The sequence below is a fragment of the Alligator mississippiensis genome, chromosome 3, assembly GCF_030867095.1.
Source record: "Alligator mississippiensis isolate rAllMis1 chromosome 3, rAllMis1, whole genome shotgun sequence".
NCBI lineage: Eukaryota > Metazoa > Chordata > Crocodylia > Alligatoridae > Alligator > Alligator mississippiensis.
The window spans coordinates 302756758-302782849 of NC_081826.1; the positions used below are offsets into that span (position 1 = coordinate 302756758).

The 26092-nt window shown below is 54.0% G+C and overlaps 1 protein-coding gene across 3 annotated transcripts in view; it reads left to right on the forward strand.

Annotated features, from left to right (window-relative positions):
• Positions 1-2588: 2588 nt before the first annotated feature.
• The window catches only part of LOC102563185 (long-chain-fatty-acid--CoA ligase ACSBG2), a 49761-nt gene continuing 26257 nt past the window's right edge, over positions 2589-26092 (forward strand). The window contains exons 1-3 of one of the 3 annotated variants that reach the window (XM_059725408.1): positions 2589-2720; positions 21983-22093; positions 22346-22599. In XM_059725408.1, coding sequence (XP_059581391.1) covers positions 2642-2720; positions 21983-22093; positions 22346-22599 — 444 coding nt within the window. In that variant the 5' untranslated portion in view covers positions 2589-2641. Of the gene's footprint in view, positions 2721-13072; positions 13192-21420; positions 21714-21982; positions 22094-22345; positions 22600-26092 lie in introns of those variants that run through there. The other 2 variants (XM_059725409.1, XM_059725410.1) reach the window with 2 other exon arrangements.

Consider the following 26092-nt stretch of genomic DNA (forward strand, 5'->3'; position numbering starts at 1 on the left):
CCTCCCCGTCAGCCAAGGCTCCTTGCCTTGTCCTGCTGCTGGCACTTTGTGGCCCAGGGGGGCTGGAGGCTCGGCAAAGCCTAAATCTGGGGCCACACCAGGGCCTTCGGCTGAAGCTACATGGCTGCAGCCGAGCCTGAACCCATCCTGGAGCAAAAAACAGGGGTTTGGGTAGCGGCAGCCTGGATCCACCCTGTTCAGCTCCCCTTTGCTGCCCAGATGCACCTTCCAGCTTCAGTTAGTGGGGACACGCGATGGTGCCAGGACGACGCCAGCCAGCTCCAGGTGACTCCCTTCTTACCACAAAGCAAAATATCTGTTAAAAGCAGCCGCTCAGCCCTGGTCGGAGACAGAGCTGCTTGCCCCTGGCCTGGCCTGGCCTGACCGTGGCAAAGGCAGGCGGCTGTGTTGGGCACGGGAGTCTCGCGCCGTTACAGAGACCCACAAAAGCTCGTGCACACAGAAACAACGAGGATTCGCGGGACTAACAGCTGATGCTGGAAGGCAAGGGAGCCCCCGGGCTGCACAGGCTGGGCTGGGCCTGGTGGTGGCGGGGATGCGGGTGCATGGAGCTGCACGTCCTGGCTGCTCCTGCCGCAGCGTGGGTCACCGTTGTGGTGGGCCAGTAGGGGGCGCTCCTGCTTTAAGCCGCCCACCTCCCTGTGCTCGACTGCCGTCCAGGCCCCGAGTGCCTCCCTGGGGTGCCTCCCATCCAGCCGACCCCTTCCCTGGAGCACACCCGCTAGCCTGGGGTCCCGCTGCCACCATCCAAGGCTCTGGACTCACTTCTGGCTCTGCGCGCCTTGGAGAACGCAGGCCTGATCGTCCAATGGGTACTAGATCCAATACAAGCACTTGGGGCACTTCCCCAAGTCAGGGGCTATTTAGGAAGCCTCCCTTAGTCCACAGACCTAAGGGGCCTCCTTGGCATAATTTAGACCCACCCTCAATAAGTCTCCCACACCGGTCACAAGGAGAACTTTATTGAATCTCAGAAGAATCCCATAGAGCAAACTAGAATGGCTGCGGTAGCCCTTTTGATCTCACATCTGAGTTACTGAAACTAAATATCTAATCTGATCTCGAGTAGCTTACTCACTCTCATCGTCCAGAGGTGGTTGGAGTTTCCTCTGGAGGCAGGGCACTCTTGGAGCATGCGGTGATGAGGAGAGAGCCCGGTTCAGATTCACCTGGGTGACCGCATGGCTAATGGCTGCCTTCTTCCTGGCCTGGGCCCTTAAATAACCTCTCTGACCTCAGCAGCCCGGTCCAGTCGAAGCTGCCAATACTGGGCACAAGCCGACCAATCTCCCAAGCATCCCTGGCTACCTGGGCCCGCGCACAGGGCCGGGCCTTTCCCCCCTGCCCAGGTGACCAGAGCATTTGTCATGTAGACCAGAGAGGGAGATCCCCGCCCTGAAGGATTCAACCCCAGCCTCTCAGGCTGGCAGGGACAGATCTCTGGAGAGGGGCACCGACGGTGGCATTTCTGGCACAACCGTCTCGCCCAGGCCTTGCTGCAGCACCCCACACACCGCATACACACCTGCACGTGCTCACGCGTGTGCCTGGACATGGACACCCATGTGCTGTGCATGTCCGCCCAGGCTCCCCTAAGGGTTGGGGTCCTCACGCTCTGCCCCCCCCCCCCACAGGGGTTGTGGGGGGGCAGCACCTCGGGCCCCTTTAAGATACGGTGGCTCCTTCTCCGAGGAGCCAATGGGGCGCGGATCTCATTGCCTTCTGCTCTGCCGGGCCAATAGGGTCGGGCGGAGGCGGTGACATCATGGGGGGTGGGATTTTTGCATTAGGGTTGGGAGTCGCTCATGTGGGGGAGGGGGGAATGAGGCTGGTCTACCAAAGCTGTTCCCGGAGCGGGCTGCGAGTTTGCGACCGCCCGTCTTGCCCGTTCCCTGCCCCAGCCGCGGCACTGCAGCTCTTCTGCCTGCTCTCCTGGGCTTGAGGAGTCGCTGTCCTTTCCCTCCTTCACCCCTGGTATCCAGACACAGCGTGCCCCCTTCTCCCCAGCTGCATCCCAGACCCTTGGTGGTCTTCAGTGCCTGCCTCTTGGACCCTCCAGTTTCTCCGCCTGTTTTAACTGGAGACCTGCCTGCAGGTCTCCAGGCAAGGCCAGACCAGCTCCGGGCAGGCCGGGGCAGTGCTATCGCCTCCTTCCTTCCACCTCGTGCTCCTCATCGCCGCCTCCTCCCAGCCCAGGTGGCACCAGGGTTTTTCCCCCAACGATAGTGCACTGCTGGCTCATCGTGTCTGCCGTCCTTGTTGGCAGTGCAGATCACTTGAATGGTGGTGTCCCAAACAGCACAAGGGACGCACCCCCCTGCCCTGAGGGCACAGCCCTGGTGTGACCGGGTTAGGCGACCAGGGCACTGAGCTGCAGGGGAAGGGCAGCGGTGAATGGGAGCCAGGGGCATTGTGCGGCCGGGTTCTCCAGCGAATTAAGACCACACTGGCTTCTCACAACTAGTTCTTGGTCCGCGCTGCCTGTTCCGCATTGTCAGTTGTTTCCCCATCCTTCCTGCATGACTCATGCCTAAGTCCCTTCCTGTTGACTACACTTGCCCTTCCCCGCTGTCCCTCACTTCTCCAGGCTCTGGGAGGGCTGGCGGAGGAGCTGCAGGCCATGCCTCCACTGCTGGAGGAGCTTGTGGTTGCAGGGAACCTGGGAGCTCAGGACTGGAAGCTAGCACAGACACTTGGAGGTGAGCATCTCATGTCCATGGACATTCCTCGGGTGGAGACAGCAAGGGAACGGGCCAAGAGGAGGAACCCACCCGCCCTGCTGAGCCGGCCAAAGCGGCTGGTTGCTGGCAACAGAAGACTTGCAGCCATAGCCAGGCCTGCGCGGGGATCACTGAGGCTTTGAAAAATGTCTTTGCTGTTGGAGCAGGGGGCAGTGGACCAGATGCCCAGGGGAGAGGGGGACTCTCCAGCACTGGAGGCATCAAGGAGAGGTTGGGCAGACAGTGGGCCGGGAAGCTCTAGGTGCAGCGATGCCTCTGCTCTACTATGGAGATTGGCAGGCTTCTGGGCTGTGCTGGTTTCCCCCACACACGCTTTCTGCTCTATGTGTCAGGGGGTTTTCAAGCCTCCCCCAGAGGTGCTGGGTGCTGGCTGCAGCCCAGACTGGGGCTGGGGACTGGGCTGGGCCAATGCTCCTGCTCAACCAACCCCACAGGGTCCTAGCTGGAGGCTCTTGCTCCTGTGCTCAGGCTCAGATCAATACTGCATTTGGGGTTAGGAAGGTATTTTCCCCTCTGGTCAGATTGGTATGGATCGTGGGATTTTGCCTTCCTCCATACCAGGGCCATGGTCTCTACCCAGGACCTCCTGAGCATCTGCTGACAGCATTTCACAAAGCAGGATGTTGGCAGCGGTGATCCCTCTGCAGCAGGGTCGGGGACATGTCTGTGTTGTGCCAGGGCTGATGACCGTCTTACATAGAGTTTAGATGATCATAGAATCACAGAAGTTGGGTCGGAAGGGACCTTGTAGATCTTCAGGCCCGACCCCCTACCTGGGCAGGAGGAAAACTGGGCTCAAGTGACCCCAGCCAGGTAGGCATCGAGCCACTTCTTAAAGACCCCCAGGGTAGGAGCCAGCACCACTTCCCTTGGAAGTTGGTTCCAGATCCTAGCCGCCCTAACTGTGAAGTAGTTCCTACAGATGTCTAATCTAAACCTACTCTCCAACAACTTTTGGCCGTTACTCCTTGTTATTCCGGGGGGCGCTGGGGGAAACAAGGTCTCCCCCAAACCCTTCTGGTCCCCACTAGTGAGTTCATAGATGGTCACAAGGTCCCCCCTAAGCCTTCTCTTGTAAAGGCTGAATGGGTTCAGGTCCCATAGCCTCTCATTGTAGGGTCTGCCCTGCTGTCCCCGCATCATGCGGGTGGCCCTCCTCTGGACCCTCTCAATGTTGTCCACATCCCTCTGGAAGTGTGGTGCCCAGAACTGGACACAGTACTCCAGCTGTGGCCTGACCAGTGTCACATAGAGGGGGAGGATCACCTCCTTGGCCCACTTGAGATGCACCTGTGGATGCACGATAGAGTCGGTTAGCCCTGCCGACCGTGACCTCGCATTGTCGGCCCATGTTCATCTTGGAGTCAACAATGACTCCAAGATCCCTTTCTGGCTCCGTGCTCTCAAGAAGGGAGTTTCCCATCTTATAAGTGTGCTGCCGGTTACTACTGCCCAAGTGCAGCACCCTGCACTTGTCTGTATTGAACGCATCCTTTTTTGTTAACCCACCCTTGCAACCTATCCATGTCTTGCTGCAGTCTTTCCCTCCCTGCTAACGTGCCCACCTCACCCCAAATTTTGGTATCATCAGCAAATTTGAACAGGTTGCTTTTCACCCCGTCGTCCAAATCACTGATGAAGAAATTGAACAGTGCGGACCCAAGGACCGAGCCCTAGGGGACTCCGCTGCCCACTTCCCCCCAGGTCGAATATGACCTGTCCACCACCACCCTCTGAGTACGACCCTTCAGCCAATTAGCAATCCATCTGATTGTGTAGGCATCGATGCCACGGTTGCCTTCTTTTTTAATGAGGATGGGGTGGGAGACAGTGTCAAAGGCCTTCCTAAAGTCCAGAAAGACTACATCCACGGCGACACCTGCATCCAATGCTTTTGTGACCTGATCGTAAAAGGCAATCAGGCTGGTCTGACATGACCTGCCCCTAATGAAACCGTGCTGGTTGCCCTTGAGCATCATCCCCGATGCCGGCCCATCACAGATGTGCTCCTTGATGATCTTCTCCAAGAGTTTCCCCAGGATTGAGGTAAGACTGACAGGCCTATAGTTGCCCGGGTCCTCCTTCCTCCCTTTCTTAAAGATGGGGACCACATTGGCTATCTTCCAATCATCCAGCACCTGGCCCAAGCACCACGAGCGCTCGTAAAGCCGTGCCAAGGGCCCTGCAATAACCCCTGCTAGCTCCCTCAGTACCCTGGGGTGGAGAGCATCTGGACCTGCTGACTTGAACACGTCCAGCCCCTCCAGAAGCAGTCTAACCCGGTCCTCCTCAACCTTAGGCCTGGAGGTGTTCCCCTCGAATCCGTCTTGAATCACGGTGGGGGAGTCCCAGTCCCTGCACAAGAAAACGGGGCTGAAGAATTTGTTAAAGATGTCTGCCTTCTTCTTTGGCGCGACCACCAGCTTGCCCAGCGTATCTTGCAGGGGCCCCACATTTCCCGGTTCCTTCTTCATCCTCCCTATATATTTGAAAAAGGACTTTTTATTATCTTTGATCTTGGATGCTAGTCCTAGCTCTATGTCCGCCTTAGTTTTCCTAACAGCTCCCCTACAGACCCAAGCAGTGGAGGTGTACTCCTCTTTGGCGATCGCACTGCCCTTCCACCAGGTGTAAGCCACCTTTTTGGCAACCAGACATTCCTGGACATCCTTGGTGAGCCAGGGAGGCTTTCAGGCGCTCTTGCCCCCCTTGCTTCTTGTTGGGATCATCACCCCTTGGGCCCTGAGTATCGTGTCCTTAAGGAACAACCACTCATCTTGGGCACTGAGTTCCCCTGCCCTCGAACCCCAGCGCCTCTCCCACCAATCTTCTCAACTCGTTGAAGTTGGCCCTCTTGAAGTCTAGGGCTACCGCCTTGCTGCAGGCCCTTGACATGCTGCGCTGGATGGTGAATTCCAGCAAGCGATGATCGCTATCACCCAGGTGGCCATGGACCTGGAGCCCCCTCACCAGATCATGACGGTTTGTCAGTGCTGGTTTGGACTGGAAGTGGCCTCTGGAGCTCCCTTCCAGCTCTTTTCTATGAGTTTATGAAAGGCGGCTCCACGAGCCTGGGCTGGCTCCGTGCTGGGGCTCTTGTTCAGTCTGAGCATCGTGCTAGCTTGTTTCTGGGCATCGAGGCTCGGGGCCCTGAGCTTCATGGAGGAACAGAGCGCCCAGATGTTGGCACTGCCTGAATGGGTTCCCCGGAAGCCTTGTTGCTGGTGTCACTGGCAATGCCTTGATTTGAGGATGATCTCTACCACCGCTCATTGATGGGTCTGAGGTGGCTTAAGAGTCCAATCCTTGAGCCGTGGACCCATCTACAGAAGTCTCAGGTCCTTCCGCAGGGGATAGTTTGCCATAGGCCTGGATGCCTCTCCTTTTCCTTCCTCCATTCTCTCTTCTCTGCTTCGAGGGCAAGACGCTTTCCCTTGAAATGGGCAGGCTGTGGCACCCGGCTCTTGGCATCAGCATCCATGTTTTAGAGGTCTGCCTCCGACATCTTGTAGCACGTCCTCTGGCTGCCACAAGATCTCGGATCACAGCTCAGCTTGTTTTAGGGGCCCAAGAGTCAGGCATCCACACAATGCCTGGTCCAGCAACACTGGTGCATGAGGGTCCCTGACTCAGTGCTGGTAGCACTGCCTTCAGCAAGGATGCTGCCATTTGTGCAGCAATCTTCCCACTTGATGTGGAGGATTTTTTGGAAGCATCGATGATGATGCCTCTCCAGGCTTTTGAAGTGATGATGGTCAGGGGGATGACGAGTGCATTGCAGACCTGATCTTGGTGTGTTTCCAGAGATTGTGATGAATAAAGACACACCAAAACAATGTCCCAGAGAAGGCACTTGTGCACCAGACCCTGTGCTGGATCTCCTCCTCAAGATTCACTCGCTGAGAGGTGGCTGCCAAGGGAGGGGAGGTGCTTGACTACCTCCTGGGTGTTTCCTTCAACAGTTTTTTGGGGAGGGGGCTCACATTCATGGCCGGGTGCAGGCTGATAGAGCACTTCAGGCTTCTCAGTGCTGAGACACACCAAAGTTTGGTAACTTCTCCAAAGAGATCTAGTGCAGCCCGGAGGCTTTCCTCAGTGGGTTCAAGGCTGGCGCAGTTAGCATATTGAAGACCAAGAATGGTTAATTTTAATACTTTGGTCTTGAAGTGAAAACATCAGAGATGGAAGAGCCCTTCATCTGTTTAGTATGCAATAGGATTTAAGGCTGGGGATGGGGACTGAGCTGCACCAGTATTCCTGCTGGGACCGAAGCCGGAGGTTCCTGGCTAGCAGGTCGTGTCCCTCCGTTCAAGGTCAGACTGATCACCATATTTGGGGCCAGGAAATAATTTTACACCATGATCAGATTGCTTTGGACTGGGGAGTTTTGCTTTCCTCCATACCAAGGCTGTGGCCCTCTATCTAGGATCTCTTAAGCGTATATTGACATAATTTCATAGCAGCCATTCCCTTGCTTTCCCCCCGGCAGGCTCAGGTGTGAAGCGCGTGTTGTATCAGAGGTCTTACGCAGAGTTTAGACTGGTTTGCGCAGAGCTGATCCAGCCTCAGGCAGGGGTTGGACTGGATGTGACTTCTGGAGCTCCTTGCCAGCCCCACGTCTCAGTGGGGTCAGCTCTGGATGGAAGGTGTCCTTCCTGGGACCCCGGATGGCTGTCAACACAGTGGAGAACAGAGTGGGGTGATGCTTTGCTGTTTATCCCCCCTAGGCAGTGGAGCAATGTCCCGGTAGCCCCTGCCCACCCCCACCACTGTGCTGCTTCTCTTGCACACACAGTCTACGTCGCACGCTGGCAGCCCTGTCCACAGGCCCGCACCGTGCTGCACCCAGAGGTTCCCCTTGCTGAGTGCTTCTGGGGTTCCCAGGCGGTGCAGCTGTCTTGCAGCCTCTGGGCAGGGCTGGGGGCCCCCGTCCTGGCCTTTCCATCCAGTGCTCATGGCAGCGCGCTCCAGTACTCCTGCTAGAAGCACCTGATCTGCCTTCTCAAGCTATTGCTGTCTCTTCCTCACGGGTATGGGTGCAGCTCTGGAGCAGCAAATCCTGCCCGGGGAGGCAAGCCACTGCCTCATGACAGGATCTTAGTCCCCTTCATTGCCTGGCACCAGCTGATCTGTGTCCTTGGCACCATCACTTTTATTTGACATATAGAAAGTTGTTTCCATGGATGCATGTGAGATGAGGCTGACTGGGGCAGCGCCCGTGGCCGAGTTGGCGGCAATGCTTCTGCGTCTTCCCACGGCCCCATGCGGCGTGCTCGGGTTGCAGGGCTGGATTGGTTCCAGCTGCAGCAGGTCTGGCAGGCAGCGCATCCCTGTGGAAGGGCAGGTTTTCCTCTTCGGAGCCAGTCCTGGGTAAGACGGGCCTGGCTTTGCCAGGCAAAACCCTTTGGGAAAGGGCAGGTGACAGCTGTGGTGAAATCAGTGGTTGAAAGCACCAGCTTCTCTTGAAAGATTTGATTGCCAAGCCCCTTTGGGAATCTGCCTTTAATTCAGGCCCCCTCCCTCAAATAAAGGGGTGCTGTGTGCAATCACTTTCCCTGCTGTGAACGGCCCTCCCCAGGAAGGCTGGTTATTTCTACTCCACTTGTGAATGCTTTTATTACATAAAAAGCCATTTTTCAAGAACAGTTCCTCTCGTTTCTGTGCACGCAGGGAAATTCCTGTTTGTGTTGGAACAGGGCTGGTTTCATACCTGTTCGCACACAGTCTGAAGGAATCGCAGAATCACAGACAATGAGGGTGGCAGGGAGCTCAGGAGGTCACATCTAGTCCAGTCCCTGCTCCAAGCAGGACCAGCCCCAGCTACAGCGTCCCAGCCAAGGCTTTGTCTACCCGGGTCTTCAACACCTCCAAGGAGGGAGACTGCACCACCTCTGGGGAGCCTGTTCCAGCGCTTCACCATAGATCTCTTAAACACACCATGAGACAGTTTTTCCTCATATCCAACCTCAACTTCCCTTGCTGCAGCTTGAGCCCATTGCTCCTTCTGTCATCTGCCCCCACTGAGACCAGCCCAGCTCCATCCTCTTTGCAGCCCCCCGGCAGGGAGGTGAAGGCTGCTGTTCAATCCCCCTCGGTCGTCTCTTCTGCAGACTCAAACCTCTCCTCACCAGTCCTGTCCCCCAGCCCCCACCCATTTTCATTGCTCTCCACCGGACTCTCTCCAATGTGTCCACATCCTTTCTGTAGAGGGAAGCACAAAACTGGACAATCATGGGCTTCCTTCTGCAGCTGCGGCTGAAGGACCCACCCCCATATTTGGGGTCAGGAAGTAATTTCCCCTCTGGTCAGACTGGTCTGGACTGGGGGGGGGTCCTTTCTCTGCAGTTGGGGCGCATTCTCTGCCTCGGCTCTCTAGCATCTATTAACATCCTTTGCAGTAGCAGGACGTTGGTAGCCCGCGGCCCCCCTGCTTTCCCTGCAGCAGGGTCAGGGGTGACATCTGCGTAGTTTTACTGCAGCTTTTGGCATTGGGTTTGTCCAGGCTGGTTTGGACAGGGCTGACCCTGCCTCAGGCAGGGGGTGGACTAGATGTGACCCCGCAGGTCCCTTCCAGCCCCGCGGCTCTGGGACTGTAGGAAGATCAGTCCGCAGAGCAGGACCGCACACTGTGCTGGACCTAAGCGGGTGTTTTTATTACTCACAGACCACACAACTTTAACAAAGATGTTGGTACTATATTTTATTTTATTTTGAACCTATCAGTTTATTCTTTCCCCTGGCTTCACTAGGTGTGTAATATTCCCCTGGGAAATCACAGGCTTGTGTATTTGTTCTGAGACTCTCCAGGCTGTCCCTGGTTTATTTTCCTATGTGAGAACAAACAGCTTTTGGTGGCCATGGAGCAACTTGGATTGGAAAAGATCCAGAGGGGAGTTTTGTAACCCTTCTCTCTTCTGTCTGCATTTGCTCGTGGCGGTTTCTTGCGTGGCCCAGCCTTGTAAATCAGTGCCAGGGTAGGTTGAAATGCTTGTTCCTCCCTACAGTCATCTCCTTTTGTTTGGTTATGGAAGAACAAACACTTCCCCCCCCTGTTTCTTTGTCAGCTGGAAGTTTTGAAGCAACTCGGGACTTGAAACCAGTGGTTCCCAACCTGCTCAGACTCCAGGTGCCTTTCATTAGGCTCACGGCACCCCGTTTTTGGAAAATGCCGGATCTCTGTTTTTGGACCACAGGAGAATAATAGTGCTTTGCCTGTTGCAAAGAACTTGGGCAGCTCCCAGCAGGCCAGAAATGTTTTAACGCTACAGATTCTTGTATGAAATCTCTGGGTTTATCTTGTGAATCCTGGTTTTCCACCGACACCCTGATTAAGAACCACTGCTTTAAACACCGACAAAGCAGAAGGGGGAGAAGCAGCTGAGAGCAATGCTTCACTGTTGGCACTTGTTCTAAAATTGACTCCATCGCAGCCAGCCCTGCTTAGAGACGCTCTTTTACAGCTTCTGTGACTGCTGCTGCCCCTCTGCCTGAGGAGACAGAAGCACACGTGCACATTCAAAATGTCAAGTTCCTTCTTGAATTCAGGCAGTAGTTCCCTACTGGTTAGGTAGTAAGGGGGGGGGGGGGTGCTATAGCACCCCGTTCAGCAGTTATGCATGCAGAAGAGACACGTGGCATGCATAACTGAGTACATAACAGTAGTACTGAGCATGCACTGTATGACATGTCATATAGATGCATCTTGCAACCTGCATCATACATAAAACAAACTGCACTCCAAACCCTGTGGCACCAACCATTGTGCTTCCCTGTTCCAAGTGAAATATTTGTTTTACCCTTTTTGGAAAAAGGCCAAAAGCTAAAAATGACTTGAAAGCAATTCAGGCAAAGCTGGAACAAAGCCAGGCTTGCTTAAAACCTCCTTTGAATGGAAAAGTCTCTTCAACCCTTTTTCTATGTGTATTTCAACAGGGCTGAGAACTGCCACTCAGGTTAATGAAGTGCAAATTGCTTTTAGATGTAAATAAAAAAAACAAAGTGAGGCTTCAGGGTTAATAAAGAGTAATCATTTTCTATTAACTGCCACTGGCTAATTACCCCTCAGCCAGAAAACCCCCAAGCCTATATCAATAGCATTTAGGGAGTTATCACATCATTAATAAGCTCCCCCCCACTTCAATAGTTCAATTGCTGCTCAATCCTTTCAATCTCAGAGGTGGTGGGTTTAAGAAATCTTTATGTATAGGCAGCTGTGGGTTATTTTTTATCTTAGTCCATAACTTAGTTAAGCCTTCTGACTGCTGTTTAGTGTTTTTTCCTACTTTTTTATTCTTTATTAAGGTCACGGTTTTCCAGGCCACTTGCCCGGTAAGTAGAGCCGGGTGTGGAGCTGGGCTTTGCAGGGGTAATAGTCAGAAGCTGAAACACAAAGCCAGGGTCCGGAGCCAGGAATCAGAAGCCTGGTTACCAAGTCCAAAGGATAAAACACAGGGTGAAGTCCAGGCGAAGCCAAGCCAGGCTCAGGAGTCAGGAAACAGATCTGCAGGGAGAATCCTGGGGTCAAAATGCAGAAGCAAGCCGAAGGCAGGGTCAGGGAAGCCAGACGTGCAGTCAGGACAGGAGCTGCTCAGAGACGGGAGCTGGCCTGGATTAGTACTAACTGGGTCCACGCACCTCACAAGGGCTGCAGGGCAGGCGCCTGACGCTTCAAGCTGGATACTTTAGACTCATCTTCCTTTCCGTCCCTGGGCGCAGACCCTCCACATGTATGAAGGCACTGGTGCCGCTCGCTCCAGGCTGGGCTGCTGCGGGGAGTTACCCCAGGGTGCTGCAGACAGACGGTCAGTGCATCCCAGGGTAGCAGGCTCCAGGGTGCTCAGTCTGTGCCTCAGCACCCGGGGACGAGGGGACCCGTAACAGATCCCCAGCGTACCTGCTTGAGATGGGGGGGTGAGGTACACACCAGGTGGTCACTGCACTGCTCTCATGGACCATGGTAGCCAGTGAGATGATTTTTCCTTTTCTTTCTAATTCCATCTTTATTCTCCTCTTCCTAGATTCAGCCATACTCAGCTCAGATGAGAGCTGGTTTTTAGAGACCCCAAGGCTAAAAAAGGCAATTGGTTTGAGTCACATCATAGCTTTTTGTGCTGCATTAAGTCCAGACCTCACAGAAAGCCAAACTCAATAGAACCACAGACAGCGAGGGCTGGAAGGGACCTCAGGAGTCATCTAGTGCAGCCCCCCGGTCCGAGCAGGACCAGCCCCAACTAGATCACCCCAGCCAAGGCTTTGTCTAGCTGGGTCTTCAACACCTCCAAGGATGGAGACTGCACCACCTCTCTGGGTACCCCATTCCAGTGCTTCACTACCTTCCTCATGAGAGAGTTTTTCCTAATATCCAACCTCAACTTCCCTTGCTGCAGCTTGAGCCCATTGCTCCTTGTCCTGTCATCTGCCCCCGCTGAGACCAGCCCAGCCCCATCCTCTTTGCAGCCCCCCTGCAGGGAGGTGAAGGCTGTTATTCAATCCCCTCGGTCTTCTCTTCTACAGACTCAATCAGCCCATTTTCCTCCTCCTCTCCTCACCAGTCCTGTCCCCCAGCCCCACAACCATTTTCCTTCCCCTCTGCTGCACTCTCTCCAATGTGTCCACCTCCTTTCTGCAGTGGGGGGCCCACAGCTGGACACAGGAGTCCAGATGTGGCCACACCAGTGCTTTCTTTTTTGTAAGTGTATGATGATACAGTGATCACTAAACAAGGAAAAATTTTACATCCCAGTGTTGCAGCCAGCTGATGGTCTCTGGTGTGGTATTGTGCGGATCCAACAGAGTTGCATTACGTGCAGGGAGAGGCATTCAGCGGGGATGTGGTTCACAGTTTGAAAAGGTGCTGCAGTCGCAGTTGAGGGAGCTGGTCCAGCCCCATCGATGTAACAGAAATCCACATCTGCACCATCCTGTCCGGATCTGGTTTAGAGAAAACCAAAGATGTCTAGGGGAATCAAAGTCACCTGGTCTCATGGGGGATTTGTAGTAATAATTTCTGTACTGGAGGGTGAATTGCCCTCTTGCATCCAGGCATCTTGGATGTTAATTGAGTCTTTCTCAAGTTGAACTGCCGTTCTCCAAGGAGGATGTCTAGATTTTCATCTCGGACATGGTGTGTTTAAGAGATCTTTGTGCACAGGCAACTGCAGGTTATTTTTTACTTTGGTCCATATTTTATTTCAGGCATTTTTTTCTTCTAAATGGGGGTGGGTGTATGTTACTGAGAATAGGGAGCCATAGAAGAGGGGTGGATCGGTTTGTTCCTGTAATTATTTGCACTGCGCGGTTGAGTTGTATGTCAACATTATCAGTGTGATCACTGTTTAACCAGACCGGAGCGCTGTATGCCAGCAAGGAGTAGGTCACCGCTAAAGCTGTTCTTCTCAGTGCATCGGCATCCTCTCCCCAAGAAGTCCCAGTAAGTTTCTGCAGCAAATTATTATCGGTTTTTAACATAGCAGCTGTCATAGCTAAGTGATATAGGGCAGTGTCCTACCTAGGATGTTTCCTAAATTCTTAGGAGTACCATTATAATGCAGGAGCTGGTTTCTGAAACAAGGATGGGGTAGTAATTAGCTTGTTTATTGTACAAGTGAAATGTAGAAACTTCTGTTTTCCCAGGGTTTGGGCACAGATGCTATTGTTTAAAGTAGGTATCTAAAGTCTTCCGATCAGATGTGAGTATTGTAATGAGACGTATGGATCCCAGAGGCAAAACTGTCAGCAGCAGAAAGGAGGAACAGGACGTGAGGGGAAGGAGGCAGGGAAAACGAGAGAGTTAGAGAGGCTGCCGGAGAACAGCAGGCCTGTAACCGCTCTGCAAGGAACTGCTGTAATATATATAATAATATATTATAGTGTAATAAGACACTGCCTATATTAAGTAGGGAGCTGCTCCTTGATTACCCAGACAGGGTCACGTGAAACATGGTGGCAGCAGAAAGTCTGTGAGGACGCTCCAGACGAGAGAGACACCTGGGCCCGCCAGTGATTCAAGCAGGTTGTGAGAAGCATGGAGGGACTGAAGTCCCCGGGACAGCCGGATTTCAACACAAAGAGCCTGGCACGGGCACAGAAACAATGGAAGCAAGAATTCAGTCTGTATACAGAGCTAACCATGGCTGATAAAGAAGAGAAAATGAAGGTAAAGCTATTTTATGATCTAGTGGGTGGAAAAGGCCGTGAAGTAAGTGCGACGCTGATGCCAGGGAACCCAGACAGACCCGGACAGTTAATAGAAGCGTTTGATGCATCCTGTGACCCCAGGAAAAATGAGACTCTAGAGAGAGATCAGTTTTTCACCCAAATCAAGAGGAGGAGGAAGGAATAGAGGCCTATATCACAGCACTGAAAACTCTGGCATCCTCATGTAATTTGGGAGACATAAAAGACATAAAACCAGGGATAGGATTGTGTTTGGCACACGGGATTCTGCCCTGAGGGAGAGACTACTAAGAGAGGTAGATCTAACCCTGGAAAAGTGTCACCAAATTGCAAGGGCAGCAGAATTGTCTAAACAAAGGATGAAAACGATATCAACAGCCGCGTGCACAGAGCAGGGTCACAGGCTCAACCTAAAGGGCTCTGGACAGCAGGAACCCGACAGGCCAGCTGCAAACGCCGACCGTGCATGTACCTGTGAGAAGCTACCTGAAAGGCGGAAGGACAAATGCCCAGTTGATAGAAAAGTGTGCAAAAATGTGGAAAACACAATCATTTCAGGGGTCAGTGTTGTAGCCACCCAAATAGAAAAAAACAACAGTCCACGCAGTGATGAGAGATCAGAGGACTACAGGTGAGGAGGAAGCGTTCAGTGTAAATTTGACAGATTCACAGGATACGCACATTACAGAAAACAAGTGGGCAACAACTCAGCCATATTTGCACCAACGATGCTAGAGCAAAACCTACAAGAGTCCAGGTGGATTGTGGAGCCGTTTCTTTTGCAATGTCCTTCCTGTGAATCAAAATGCGGATTTCCCCTAGCCGTGCTGGAGCCACTGAAGAAAGGATTGACAAACCTGCAGAAAACAGGCAGCATCGCACCAGTTGAAAAAAGCACTAGTAGTAGTAAGGAAGCCATCAGGCAAACTCAGACTCTGCATTGATCCAAAACCACTTAGCAGGACACTCAGAAGAAGCCATTACCCACTGCCAACGATTGAGGATGTACTGCCTGACCTGTCTAGGGCAAAAGTGTTCACAGTTTGCAATGTCAAGAATGGATTTTGGCATGTGGAACTAGATGAATCATCCAGCCACCTGACAACCTTTAGTACGCCCTTTGGCCGGTATCGCTGGTTAAGGATGCCCATGGGGATCAGTCCAGCTCTGGACGTTTTCCAGTGGAAGCTGAACCAGGAGCTGGAAGGTCTTCCAGGTATCGAGATTGTGGCTGATGATATTCTGGTCATAGGACAAGGGGATGATAAGGAAGAGGCAATCCATGACCATGGTGCCAAATTGCAACGACTCCTGAACAGATGCCAGGAGAGGAACATTAAACTGAACGCCGACAAGATACAGCTGAGAAGAACAGAAGTACCCTAATTGGACATCTGCTGACTTTGGAGGGACTACAGCCAGACCCAGAGAAGGTGAGAGCCATTATGGAGATGCCCAGGCCACAGGAAGTCATAGATTCATAGATTCATAGATGTTAGGGTGGGAAGGGACCTCAATAGATCATTGAGTCTGACCCCCTGCATAAGCAGGAAAGAGTGCTGGGTCTAGATGACCCCAGCTAGATACTCATCTAACCTCCTCTTGAAGACCCCCAGGGTAGGGGAGAGAACCACCTCCCTTGGGAGCCCGTTCCAGACCTTGGCCACTCGAACTGTGAAGAAGTTCTTCCTAATGTCCAGTCTAAATCTGCTCTCTGCTAGCTTGTGGGCATTATTTCTTGTAACCCCTGGAGGCGCCTTGGTGAATAAATCCTCACCAATTCCCTTCTGTGCCCCCGTGATGAACTTATAGGCAGCCACAAGGTCGCCTCTCAACCTTCTCTTCCGGAGGCTGAAAAGGTCCAGGTTCTCTAGTCTCTCCTCGTAAGCCTTGGTCTGCAGGCCCTTGACCATACGAGTTGCCCTTCTCTGGACCCTCTCCAGGTTATCCGCATCCCTCTTGAAGTGTGGCGCCCAGAATTGCACGCAGTACTCCAACTGCGGTCTGACCAGCGCCCGATAGAGGGGAAGTATCACCTCCCTGGACCTATTCGTCATGCATCTGCTGATGCACGATAAAGTGCCATTGGCTTTTCTGATGGCTTCGTCACACTGCCGGCTCATGTTCATCTTGGAGTCCACTAGGACTCCAAGATCCCTTTCCACCTCTGTGCCACCCAGCAGGTCATTCCCTAGGCTGTAGGTGTGCTGGACATTTTTCCTCCCTAGGTGCAGCACTTTGCATTTCTCCTTGTTGAACTGCATCCTGTTGTTTTCTGCCCACTTGATTAACCTGTCCAGGTCTGCCTGCAGCTGTTCCCTGCCCTCCGGCGTGTCCACTTCTCTCCATAGCTTTGTGTCATCTGCAAACTTGGACAGAGTACACTTCACTCCCTCGTCCAAGTCGCTGATGAAGACATTGAAGAGTATCGGTCCAAGGACCAAGCCCTGCGGGACCCCACTGCCCACACCCTTCCAGGTTGAGACCGACCCATCCACCACGACTCTTTGGGTGCGACCCTCTAGCCAATTCGCCACCCACCGGACTGTGTAGTCATCCAAGTCACAGCCTCTTAATTTGTTCACCAGTATGGGGTGGGATACCGTATCGAAGGCCTTCCTGAAGTCTAAGTATATGACATCCACCCCTCCTCCTGTGTCCAGGCGTTTCGTAACCTGGTCATAGAAGGAGACTAGGTTGGTCAGGCACGATCTGCCTGCCACGAACCCGTGCTGGTTTCCCCTCAGCATAATTTGTCCTGCCGGGCTCTCGCAAATGTGAGCCTTGATAATTTTTTCAAAGACTTTGCCAAGGATGGAGGTGAGACTGACTGGCCTATAGTTGCCCGGGTCCTCCTTCCTCCCCTTCTTGAAAATGGGGACCACATTGGCCCTTTTCCAGTCCTCCGGGACTTGGCCCGTGCGCCACGAGCGCTCAAATATTCCCGCCAGTGGCTCTGCAATGACGTCGGCCAGTGCCTTCAGCACCCTCGGATGGAGCTCATCCGGGCCTGCCGACTTAAAGGCATCCAGTTCTTCCAAGTGACTCTACACCGCCTCAGGGTCTACGCAAGGAAGTCTGGCGCCTTGCTGCTGCCTCTCTACAACCCCAGTGAGAGACTTGTCGTGCCCCTCACTTAGGAGCACTGAAGCAAAGAACTCGTTGAGGAGTTCAGCCTTGTCCCCCCGTCCGTCACCAATTGTTTCTGCCCATTTAGCAGTGGTCCTATTCCTCCCTGGGCCTTCCTTTTACTCCCAATATATCTAAAAAACAATTTCTTGTTGTCTTTTACTTGGGTTGCCATCCTCAGCTCCATGGTAGCTTTGGCCTGCCTAACTGCCTCCCTACAAGCACGAGCAGAGGAGGTATACTCATCTTTAGTGATCTCACCCTGTTTCCACTTTTTATGTGCTTCCCTTTTGTCCCTTAGGCTGCCCTGGATTTCTCTGGTCAGCCAGGGAAGCCTCCTGGCCCCTTTCCCTCTTTTGCCTCGCTCGGGGATCGTCTTGCTTTGTGCCCAAAGGATCGTTTCCTTTAGGCACAGCCACCCTTCTTGGGCTTCCATCCCTTCAAAACTCCTACTCTGCAGTGCGTCCTTGACTAATCACCTGAGTGCATTGAGATCAGCTTTCCTAAAGTCTAGCACTTTCACCCTACTAGTTACCTTACCCACTCGACGTCTTATGGTGAATTCTATTATTAGGTGATCACTGTCTCCCAAATGGCAAACGAGTCCAGCACCTTATTAGGGTGGTTCACTATCTGTCCAAATTTTGTGCACACTTGTCTAACGCTTGTGAGCCACTCAGGTTGCTAACACCCAATGATGCAGCCTGGGAGTGGCCACAGACCCAAGAGGAGGCATTCAAAAGAATTAAAAAAACTCATCAGTGAGGCCCCAACCCTGAAGTACTGCAACACAACGGAGCAACTCGTACCACAGCAGGCTGCGTCAGAGGCGGTCTGGGAGCAGTACTGATGCAGAACCAGCAGCTGTAGCTTTTGCTAGTAGAGCAATGACTGAAACCAAAATGAGATACGCACAGGTGGAAACGGAGTTACTAGCGGTGTTGTTTGGACTGTAACAAGTCCATCAGTTCACCTTTGGACAGAGAGTAGATGTGCAATCAGATCACAAACCATTAGAGATCATAATGAAAAAACCCTTGCTTAGTGCTCCTAAGAGACTTCAACGCACGCTGCTGAGACTCCAGGCCTATGGTGTGAGTATAAAGTACTACCCAGGGAAGTCTCCGCAAGTGGCAGGCGTGCTACGTAGAGCACACCTTCCCAAGGGCAGCACAGACAGATGTGTAGAACAGGAGATAGAGTCCATTCATATGGTACGAGACTTGCCCATCTCCAAAAGCAGTCTCAAAGCAATACAACAGAGTAGGGAAGGGGATGGTGCCACAAGCAATTAAACGAACCATCCTAGAGGGTTGGCCACAGCACAAGGCACAAGCACCCCCAGAAGCTGCCGCATACTACCAATGGCGGGATGAAGGATGTACGCAGGATGGTATTCTGCTCAAGAGAGACGGGGCAGTGATCCCAGCAGCTCTGCAGTGAGACAGCATGAGCTGACACCATGCTTCACACGTGGGAATAGAGTCATGCTGAGGAGAGCACGGGAGCGCATCGACTGGCCAGGCACGAACACCCAATTGAGAGCATACACGGAGCAGCGTGAGGTGTGCAAGGAAGGTGGTGACAACGAGACATTGAACCCTCATGACGTCCCCTCTCGGCCCTGGGAGAAGGTAGGGACTGACTTGTTCGGCGTCAGTGACAGAAACTATATGGTTGCTGTAGGCTACTATTCCAGTTTTGGGAGGTGGATCACCTTGAGGACACGCAGGCAGGGACGGTGATCAGGAAGCTGAAGGCCCGTTGTACGTGGCATGGCACACCTGACACTCGGTTCTCAGACAAAGGCCCACAACACACCGCAGGAGAAGTCAAACCGCTCTGCACTAGATGGGACGTCCAGCACAAGACATCCTCCCCCGGGTACCCACAAAGCAGCGGGAAGGCTGAATTGGCGGTAAAGACCGCCAGGAGACTCTGATTGAAGGCAAACAAGACTGCACGGGATCCCTACCTGGCTCTATGGGACCATCGCAACACACCGTCCTCAGGTATGGACCGTAGCCCAGCCCGAGGATTAATGGGCCAGAGAACTGAGACCTGACTCCCCTTGACAGACTGATGCTGCAACCCCAGGGGGAAGGGGCGACAGGACGTGGATGCAGATAGAAAAGCAACAGTCTCAGCAAGTATCACGGTACAGCAAAGGAGCCAGGGACCTGAGACCACTGTGCAGAGGGGAAAGGTCTGGGTTCAGCCAGTACATCCACATGTGAAAGAACGGCAAAAGACCACTGTCGAGGGTGCAGTAGGAGATGGGTCCTGCGAAGTGGGCACAGTCACTGGACAGCGACTGAGACGCACCCGGAAGCAGCTGCGGAGAGCTGGCAGAGAGGAAATACAAGTGACCCCAGGATCGGGACCAAGGCAACTGTGACACCTAGTCAGTCATCAGTGAGCCTCAGGTAGGGGAGAAACACACCATGGACTCCACAAAGGAGAGGCACACAAGCGGAGTCCAGCCCGCACAGCGAGGACATGGACAGAGCAGAAGCAGGCGTCGCCCCCAGGGAAATCAACTGAGCAAGAAGCGGGCGGCTGGTACAGCGACCAGCACGCCTGGGCACTACGAGCCCTAAAGAGCACAGCAGGCCCGCGGTAAAGGCTCGCTCTCCACTGTGGGCTGTGTGCTAGCAACCTCTGCCCCAACCAGGGGAATAAGTTAATTGTCCGTTTTGAACGGTTGAAAGGAAAAATGTAAGGATAGGCATGGATCTCAGAGGCAAAACCTGCAGCAGCGAAAAGGAGGAGCAGGACATGAGGGAGAAGAGACAGGAAAAAGGAGAGAGTTAGGGAGGCTGAGGGAGAACAGCAGGCCCTGTAACCACTCTGTAAGAAACCGCTGTAATAAAGACACTCTTTATTAAGTAGGGAGCTGTTCCTTGATTACCCAGACAGGGTCACATGAAATATGCATTATTTCTGCTCTGGGGAAACAAAATTGTTGTTTATTCACCAATGCCGAATAGCGGGGAGGAATCACTGCCCTCGATCTGCTGGCATTGCTCCTCCCAATGCAGCCCAGGATGCCGGTTGCCTTCTTGGCACCAAGGGCACACTGCTGGCTCCTGTCCAGCTTCTTGTCCCCTGTCCCCCCAGGTCCTTTTCTGTAGAGCTGCTGCCCACCCAGTCACCCCCAGCCTGTACGGGTGCATGGGATCGCTCCCTCCTCAGTGCAGGACTTTGCTCTTGTCCTTGTTGAACCTCATGAGATTTCTTTTGTCCCAATCCTCCAATGTGTTGAGGTCCAACGCCTACCCTCCGATGTATCTACTACTCTCCCCAGCTTGGTGTCATCTGCAAACTTGGTGAGGGTGCATGCCACCTCATCTTCCAGGTTGGTGATGAAGACATTGAGCTATGTCCCACGTGCTGTACCTGGGAATTATTCAAATGAACATTTTGCCTTGGGCATATTTTGCCATCTAAGTTTAGTGTGTAGGCATCTTTGCCGTGGCTATTTTGGTGCATGTGATATCCCAGTTGCCTTTTTTGAGTCTGAGTGAGTTAAAAGGAGCCATGCTGGTGGCCAAAGACCTCAGGACATGCTGGTGTAGTGCCTCCTTCATGCTGGGTGAGAAGTTTTGTCCGGTTCTGGTTGCATCAGAGAACAGCAAATGGTCGATCAGGGAAATCCAGGAGCGGGAGCCAGCCAGGGCCAGGAGGTGTTTCTCCTTGGGCAGGACTACAGCCTCCAAATTCGGCCTCTCGGTGCCCTCCACCCTCTGTCCTACTACTGCTCTGCATAATGTGTCCTGTTTAATCCTGCTTTGGCCTCTTCTCTCTTGCTGCAGAGAGGAGGACGTGGACCAGTGGCTTGAAGTTACAGCAAAGCACATTTAGATTGGAGATCAGGAAAAACTTCTTCACTGTCAGAGCAGGGAGGCATTGGACCTAGGCACCAGGGAAGCCGGGGGCTCTCCACTTCTCCACGATGCTATGATTTCAGGCCCAGCCTCATGTATTTAATCCAGCTCCTTGGCTTTCCTAAACCAATAGCTGAAGGGCAGTGAATTCATTTATCCTTAAAAACCTTCTCAAGCAGAAGTGTCTGTGCACTGGGCCCTGGCCTGGGGCTGTCGGCTGCATGTCCACCCACGTTCACCCCAGCAGGAAGCAGCCGTGCTGTGTGTCTGCACCCTCAGTCCCTGCTCACACCTTAGCCTTTTGTCTCTTCTGCAAATTGCAGAGGTGCTGGGACTGTCAATGCCTTTCAGCCTCCAGCTCCCAGCGCCCGAGTCCCTTCCTGTCAGCTGGCAGCTCTGCATGTTTTCAGTCAGCTGTGCAATCATTTCCTTTGCCCTTTGCACGACCAACTCAGTCTGCCCACGATGCTGCTGTTTCCCCTGTGCCCGGCGCAGTGGCAGGCTTGGGAAGACGCTGCTGCCCGTGGCCCCTCTCCCCTGAGACTGACTGTGGTGCCCCGTGGCCCCCACCACCTCCCTGACCTTGCCGGGTTCCTTGGGAAGAGCTGCTCTGGCTGACCGTGTGCTGGGGCCGTGATCCCCCTTTCTGTGAGCTGGGAGTCTGTGGGGTTCCTGCCTGGGGTCTCCTGACTGCTGCTGCTGGGCAGGCCAGGCCAATAGACGCGGACACACACGACGGGAGCGGGTGTCCCTGGCCAGGGTAAGCCTATTGCTGAGTCCCCACCAAACCATGGGGGCAGCACAGACACATGCAGCTTGAGTGTCCCCCTGCCCCAGTTCGGGGTGGGGGGGGCAGCATGGCAGATCCAGGGGTGATAGGACAGGGTGATCCAACAACCCCTATTCACCCTGGAACCAGGAGTGGAGACAGCCCTGATGCCCTCCCCGCTGCTCCACGGCCTCAGCAGGGTCCCCCGCCTGGGCAGGGGCACCGGGAATGCTGCATTTCCCACCGTCTCTCCCCTGCAGGGCACGTCCACATGGCAGCACGCAGGGCGGGATGTTGGCTGAAAAGCAGACTCTGCCAGGCATGGCTCAAGGGGTCGTGGCAGCTCCCAGCCCCCCGCCGGTTCCACGCAGGTGAGAGCGGGCCGTGGCGTGCATCCTGGCGGGGAGCTGAGGCCACGCAGCTGGTCCAGGTCCCAGCAGGAGGTGAAGGGGGAGGTGACTGGCGCATGCAGGGACCTGCTCTGGGCAGCACGTGCAGCGCCTTGCACAGGGTCAGCCTGGGGGTGCGCGGCTCAGGGGCAGTGGGGCTGCAGTGTCCCCATTTGGCTGCTGTGCAATGGCCGGTGCTAGGTGCCCACAACCGCCCTGCCCTCTTGCCCGCAGGGGGCTGCAGCAGTCCCGTGGCGCCGGCAGAGACCCTGTTCACCACACGTGCGGACGGGGCGGTGCGGCTGCGCCTGGACCCCGAGGGTCCCGGGGCCTTGGCCCCCATCACCGTGCACCAGCTGTTCCAGGCGGCGGTGGAGCGCCACGGGGACCGGCCCGCCCTGGCCTACAAGCGGGGGCAGACGTGGGAGAGCCTCAGCTACCGGCAGTACCAGCAGCAGTGCCGGGCCGCCGCCAAGGGCTTCCTGAAGGTAAGTGGGCGCTGGGGGCTGTTACCCCAAAACCTTGGGTCAGGGAACCAGTGGGTTGAAAGAGAAAATACTTTAGACAGGAGTTTCCCCTCTACTCATGTAGGTTTATGCAGCCAACAGCCACGCTCTTCAAACTAAAACGTGCTAGTTTCCTTGTCAGTAAGTCTTGCTCCCTGTGAGTTGAGAAGACCCTCAGGGCATATCACCCTAGTTCAGCAGTCTGGCAACCCTTTCCTCCCAAACTATTTTATACTTTTTGTTTCCTGCATTTTCATTGTTTTTGCTACTGCTTGGACACGGCTGGCTATGTACACACTGTTTCTGTGCTCCATTTCTTACTCCTGGGCATTTTCCTGAAACCTTATCTGCATGCACATGCCCACACCTGCATGCCTCTTATCACCTGCCTTTCCTCTATCACACACCCTCCTCTGTGTGCACCCTCCTCCCCACTGCCATGGACCATGTGGATGCTTTAACATAATACGTAGCTGCTTGCTCTGCTTTCACCAGGCAATGACATCTGCATGTCTGCCGGCTGCGTGTCCGCCCCCGTTCACCCCAGCCTGGGTGTGCAGCAGGGTCCTGACACCGAGCGCAGCCTCCCCAACACCTCCAATGCACGGGGACCAGCAGCTCAGGCCTGTGTACAGAGGTTACCCCAAGAGGAGCAGGGTCCAGAGGCAGAGGATATAAGGCAGCAATCAAGTTTCAGAGCAGACACTGGAGCAAGCCAGCCGCTGTGCCCCCCCAGGCAGTCACATCCCTGTCTGCTCAGCAGTGCAGCCTACGGCATCCACTTCCTCCTTCCCTGGGGATCCCAGCAGGTGCTGGTCCCTTCCACTCTGTCGTCTGCCTTGTCCAGACGTGACTTGGACCCCTTCTCCTGTCTCACCTGCTCACGGAGGCTGTCGAACTCCTGCTCCTGTGCCCGCCCTGCTCCCTTCTGTCCTGAGTCTGAATGGGTCAGAGCAGAGCTCCCTGCTGTGGGCAGAGTCCAGTCCTGCCCAGTCCAGCTCTCCTGTAGCAGTGACTAGGCCTGGGCCCTTCCCTGAGGTGTTCAGCAGCCCCCGCCTTGATGAGGTCCCTCATTATGATGGACAGAAATGCTGCACCCAGCCTGGGTGGGGGTCTTGCAGTGCCCAGGCAGCTGGACAAAGGGTGATCTCCGGAGGTCTCCTCCAGCCCGGCTTTTCTAGGACTCTGCAATTGCTCGGGCTCTCAGAGAGCAGACAAGACAGCAAAGCAGGCAGCTAGGACAGCGAGAAGGGCTTCTGTGAGCACGTGGGTAACAAAAGACAAAGCCGGCAGCCGTGGGGCCACAGCGTACGCTTGTAAGAGGAGAGCGAAGGTGGAAAAACTGCTCAGCAGCTCCACCGGCCCGGGCTTTGCAAGAAATAGAAGCCGCCACCAGAGAGCTAATAAACATGATGTAGACAAAGAGGGGACAGATGGAGGGTCGGGATTGCAAGGAGCATGTCTGGCAGCTTTCAATGGCTCTGAATGAATTGAATGCAGCAGGGCTGATGTCCTTTATCGCAGGGCAGGGAGGAAGCTGTCAGGGGGGGATCGCCAAGCCCCTGGCAGTATTTACCAGGCCTGGGAGATGGGTGAGGCACCCAAGGCCTGGAGAAGGGCCAACATAGTGCCCCTCTTTAGAAGAGGCAAAAAGGGGGATTCAGGGAGCTGCAAGCCCTGTCAGCTGTCGTGTCCACGGGCGCAGCACCAGTCACTACGCTCTTCTGTGCTCTGAGCCGTTTGGTGACTCCAATGACAGCAGAGTGGACGCTTGGAGTCTTCCATCTGCTGTGAACTTTCTTTTTGGCTCGTTCTCTTTCTCCTCGTCTCAGGTGACGCATTGCCAGCCAGGGAGTACAGGCCATCCTTTAGTGCTGGCTTTACACATCCTGTTACTTCACCACAGCTGTTGTTTAAAGTTGGGTAGAGTTTCTTGGCAAGAGCTGGTCGTTCCTGTACTGGACATGTATCCCCTGCAGTGGGTAACGCAAGGAGCAGAGCCTGCCAGGGACTCATTGTTCAGTGGGGTTTTCTGCACCAGTGCCAGCAGATAAGCCATGGCTGGGGCTGTCCTGTTCCTTTGGAAAAGCCTGTATGTATTTACAGAATAAATCCACCACCAGCCCTCAGAGGTGATGGGTCATGCTTGAAACCATAGGTAAAGGACCATAGAATTAACTTCTTCAGGAGACTGGCCTAAAGCTTTGCTGTGGTTTAACAAAACCATTACTTTTCTCATGTCAGGCTGCCAGACTACATGGTATTTATTCCAGGCAATCTATTTTTCTTTTTACACCCTGATTTCTCTGGCCCGTGATGCCAACCTGTGCATACACCATCGCTGAATAGACCGCATTGCTTCAGATTTGTTTGGGGACTGCCCAGAAGGGCTCTTCTTCCCCTTTCTCCAGGCGCTGCTTGAGGCCAGCGTGGCTGGGTCTATCGGGCTCCAGGTGGGGCGTACATCACGCTGCTTTGCTTGTATTTGCGTTCTTGCCTCGGCTAGAGCTGCCCACTGCCCTCCTGTGCGATGGTCGCAAGCCCAGCGCAGTCCCAGCCTGGCCCTGTGTTGTTTGTCCTGCCTGACGCTGGACCCTCTCTGACTTCCCCACAAGCCTCTTAAAATGTGGAGCCCAGAGCAGCTGCAGTGCCCTCAATGAGGCCTAACCAAAGGGAAGCCCTCTACCCCCAACCTAGGACTTTGTCAGATGGGGCCCTCGCATAAAGAGAGAGTTTGTCCATTCATGTCGTCTCAAGAGAGTCACTCTGTTGGAAAGCTGGACAGGCGTGTAACTAGGATTCAGTTCAGACAACGGACATACAGAAACATACTCCCGCCTGGGAGGATGGGTACAGACCAGACCCCAGGATGTCTGAGCTCTTGTTCAGTCCGTCCACCAGCTCGGGTCCATGAGTCCTCATTTCCCTCAGGTTTACAAACATAACCTCCCCTACAAGCGCGAGCAGAGGAGGTCTACTCCTCTTTGGTAATCTCTCCATGCTTCCACTTTTTATGTGCCCCCCTTTTGGCCCTTAGGCTGCCCTGGATCTCTCTGGTCAGCCAAGGAAGCCTCCTGGCCCCTTTCCCTCTTTTTCCTCGCATCGGGATCATCTCCCTCTGTGCCCGAAGGATCATTTCCTTAAGGCACAGCCACCCTTCCTGGGCTCCCATCTCTTCAAAACTCCTACTCTGCAGTGCGTCCTTGACTAATCGCCTGAGTTCATTGAGATCAGCTTTCCTAAAGTCTAACACTTTCACCCTACTAGTTACCTTACCCACTCGACGTCTTATGGTGAATTATATTATTTGGGATCACTGTCCCACAGGTGACCACCGATCTGTAGGTCCCCTACCATGTCATCCCCCATTGCCAATACCAGGTCCAGTAAGACATTCCCCCTAGTGGGACCATGCACCTCCTGTGTCAGGTGGAGGTCCTGTACACAGGTTAGAAACCTATGTGAATGGTGGGAC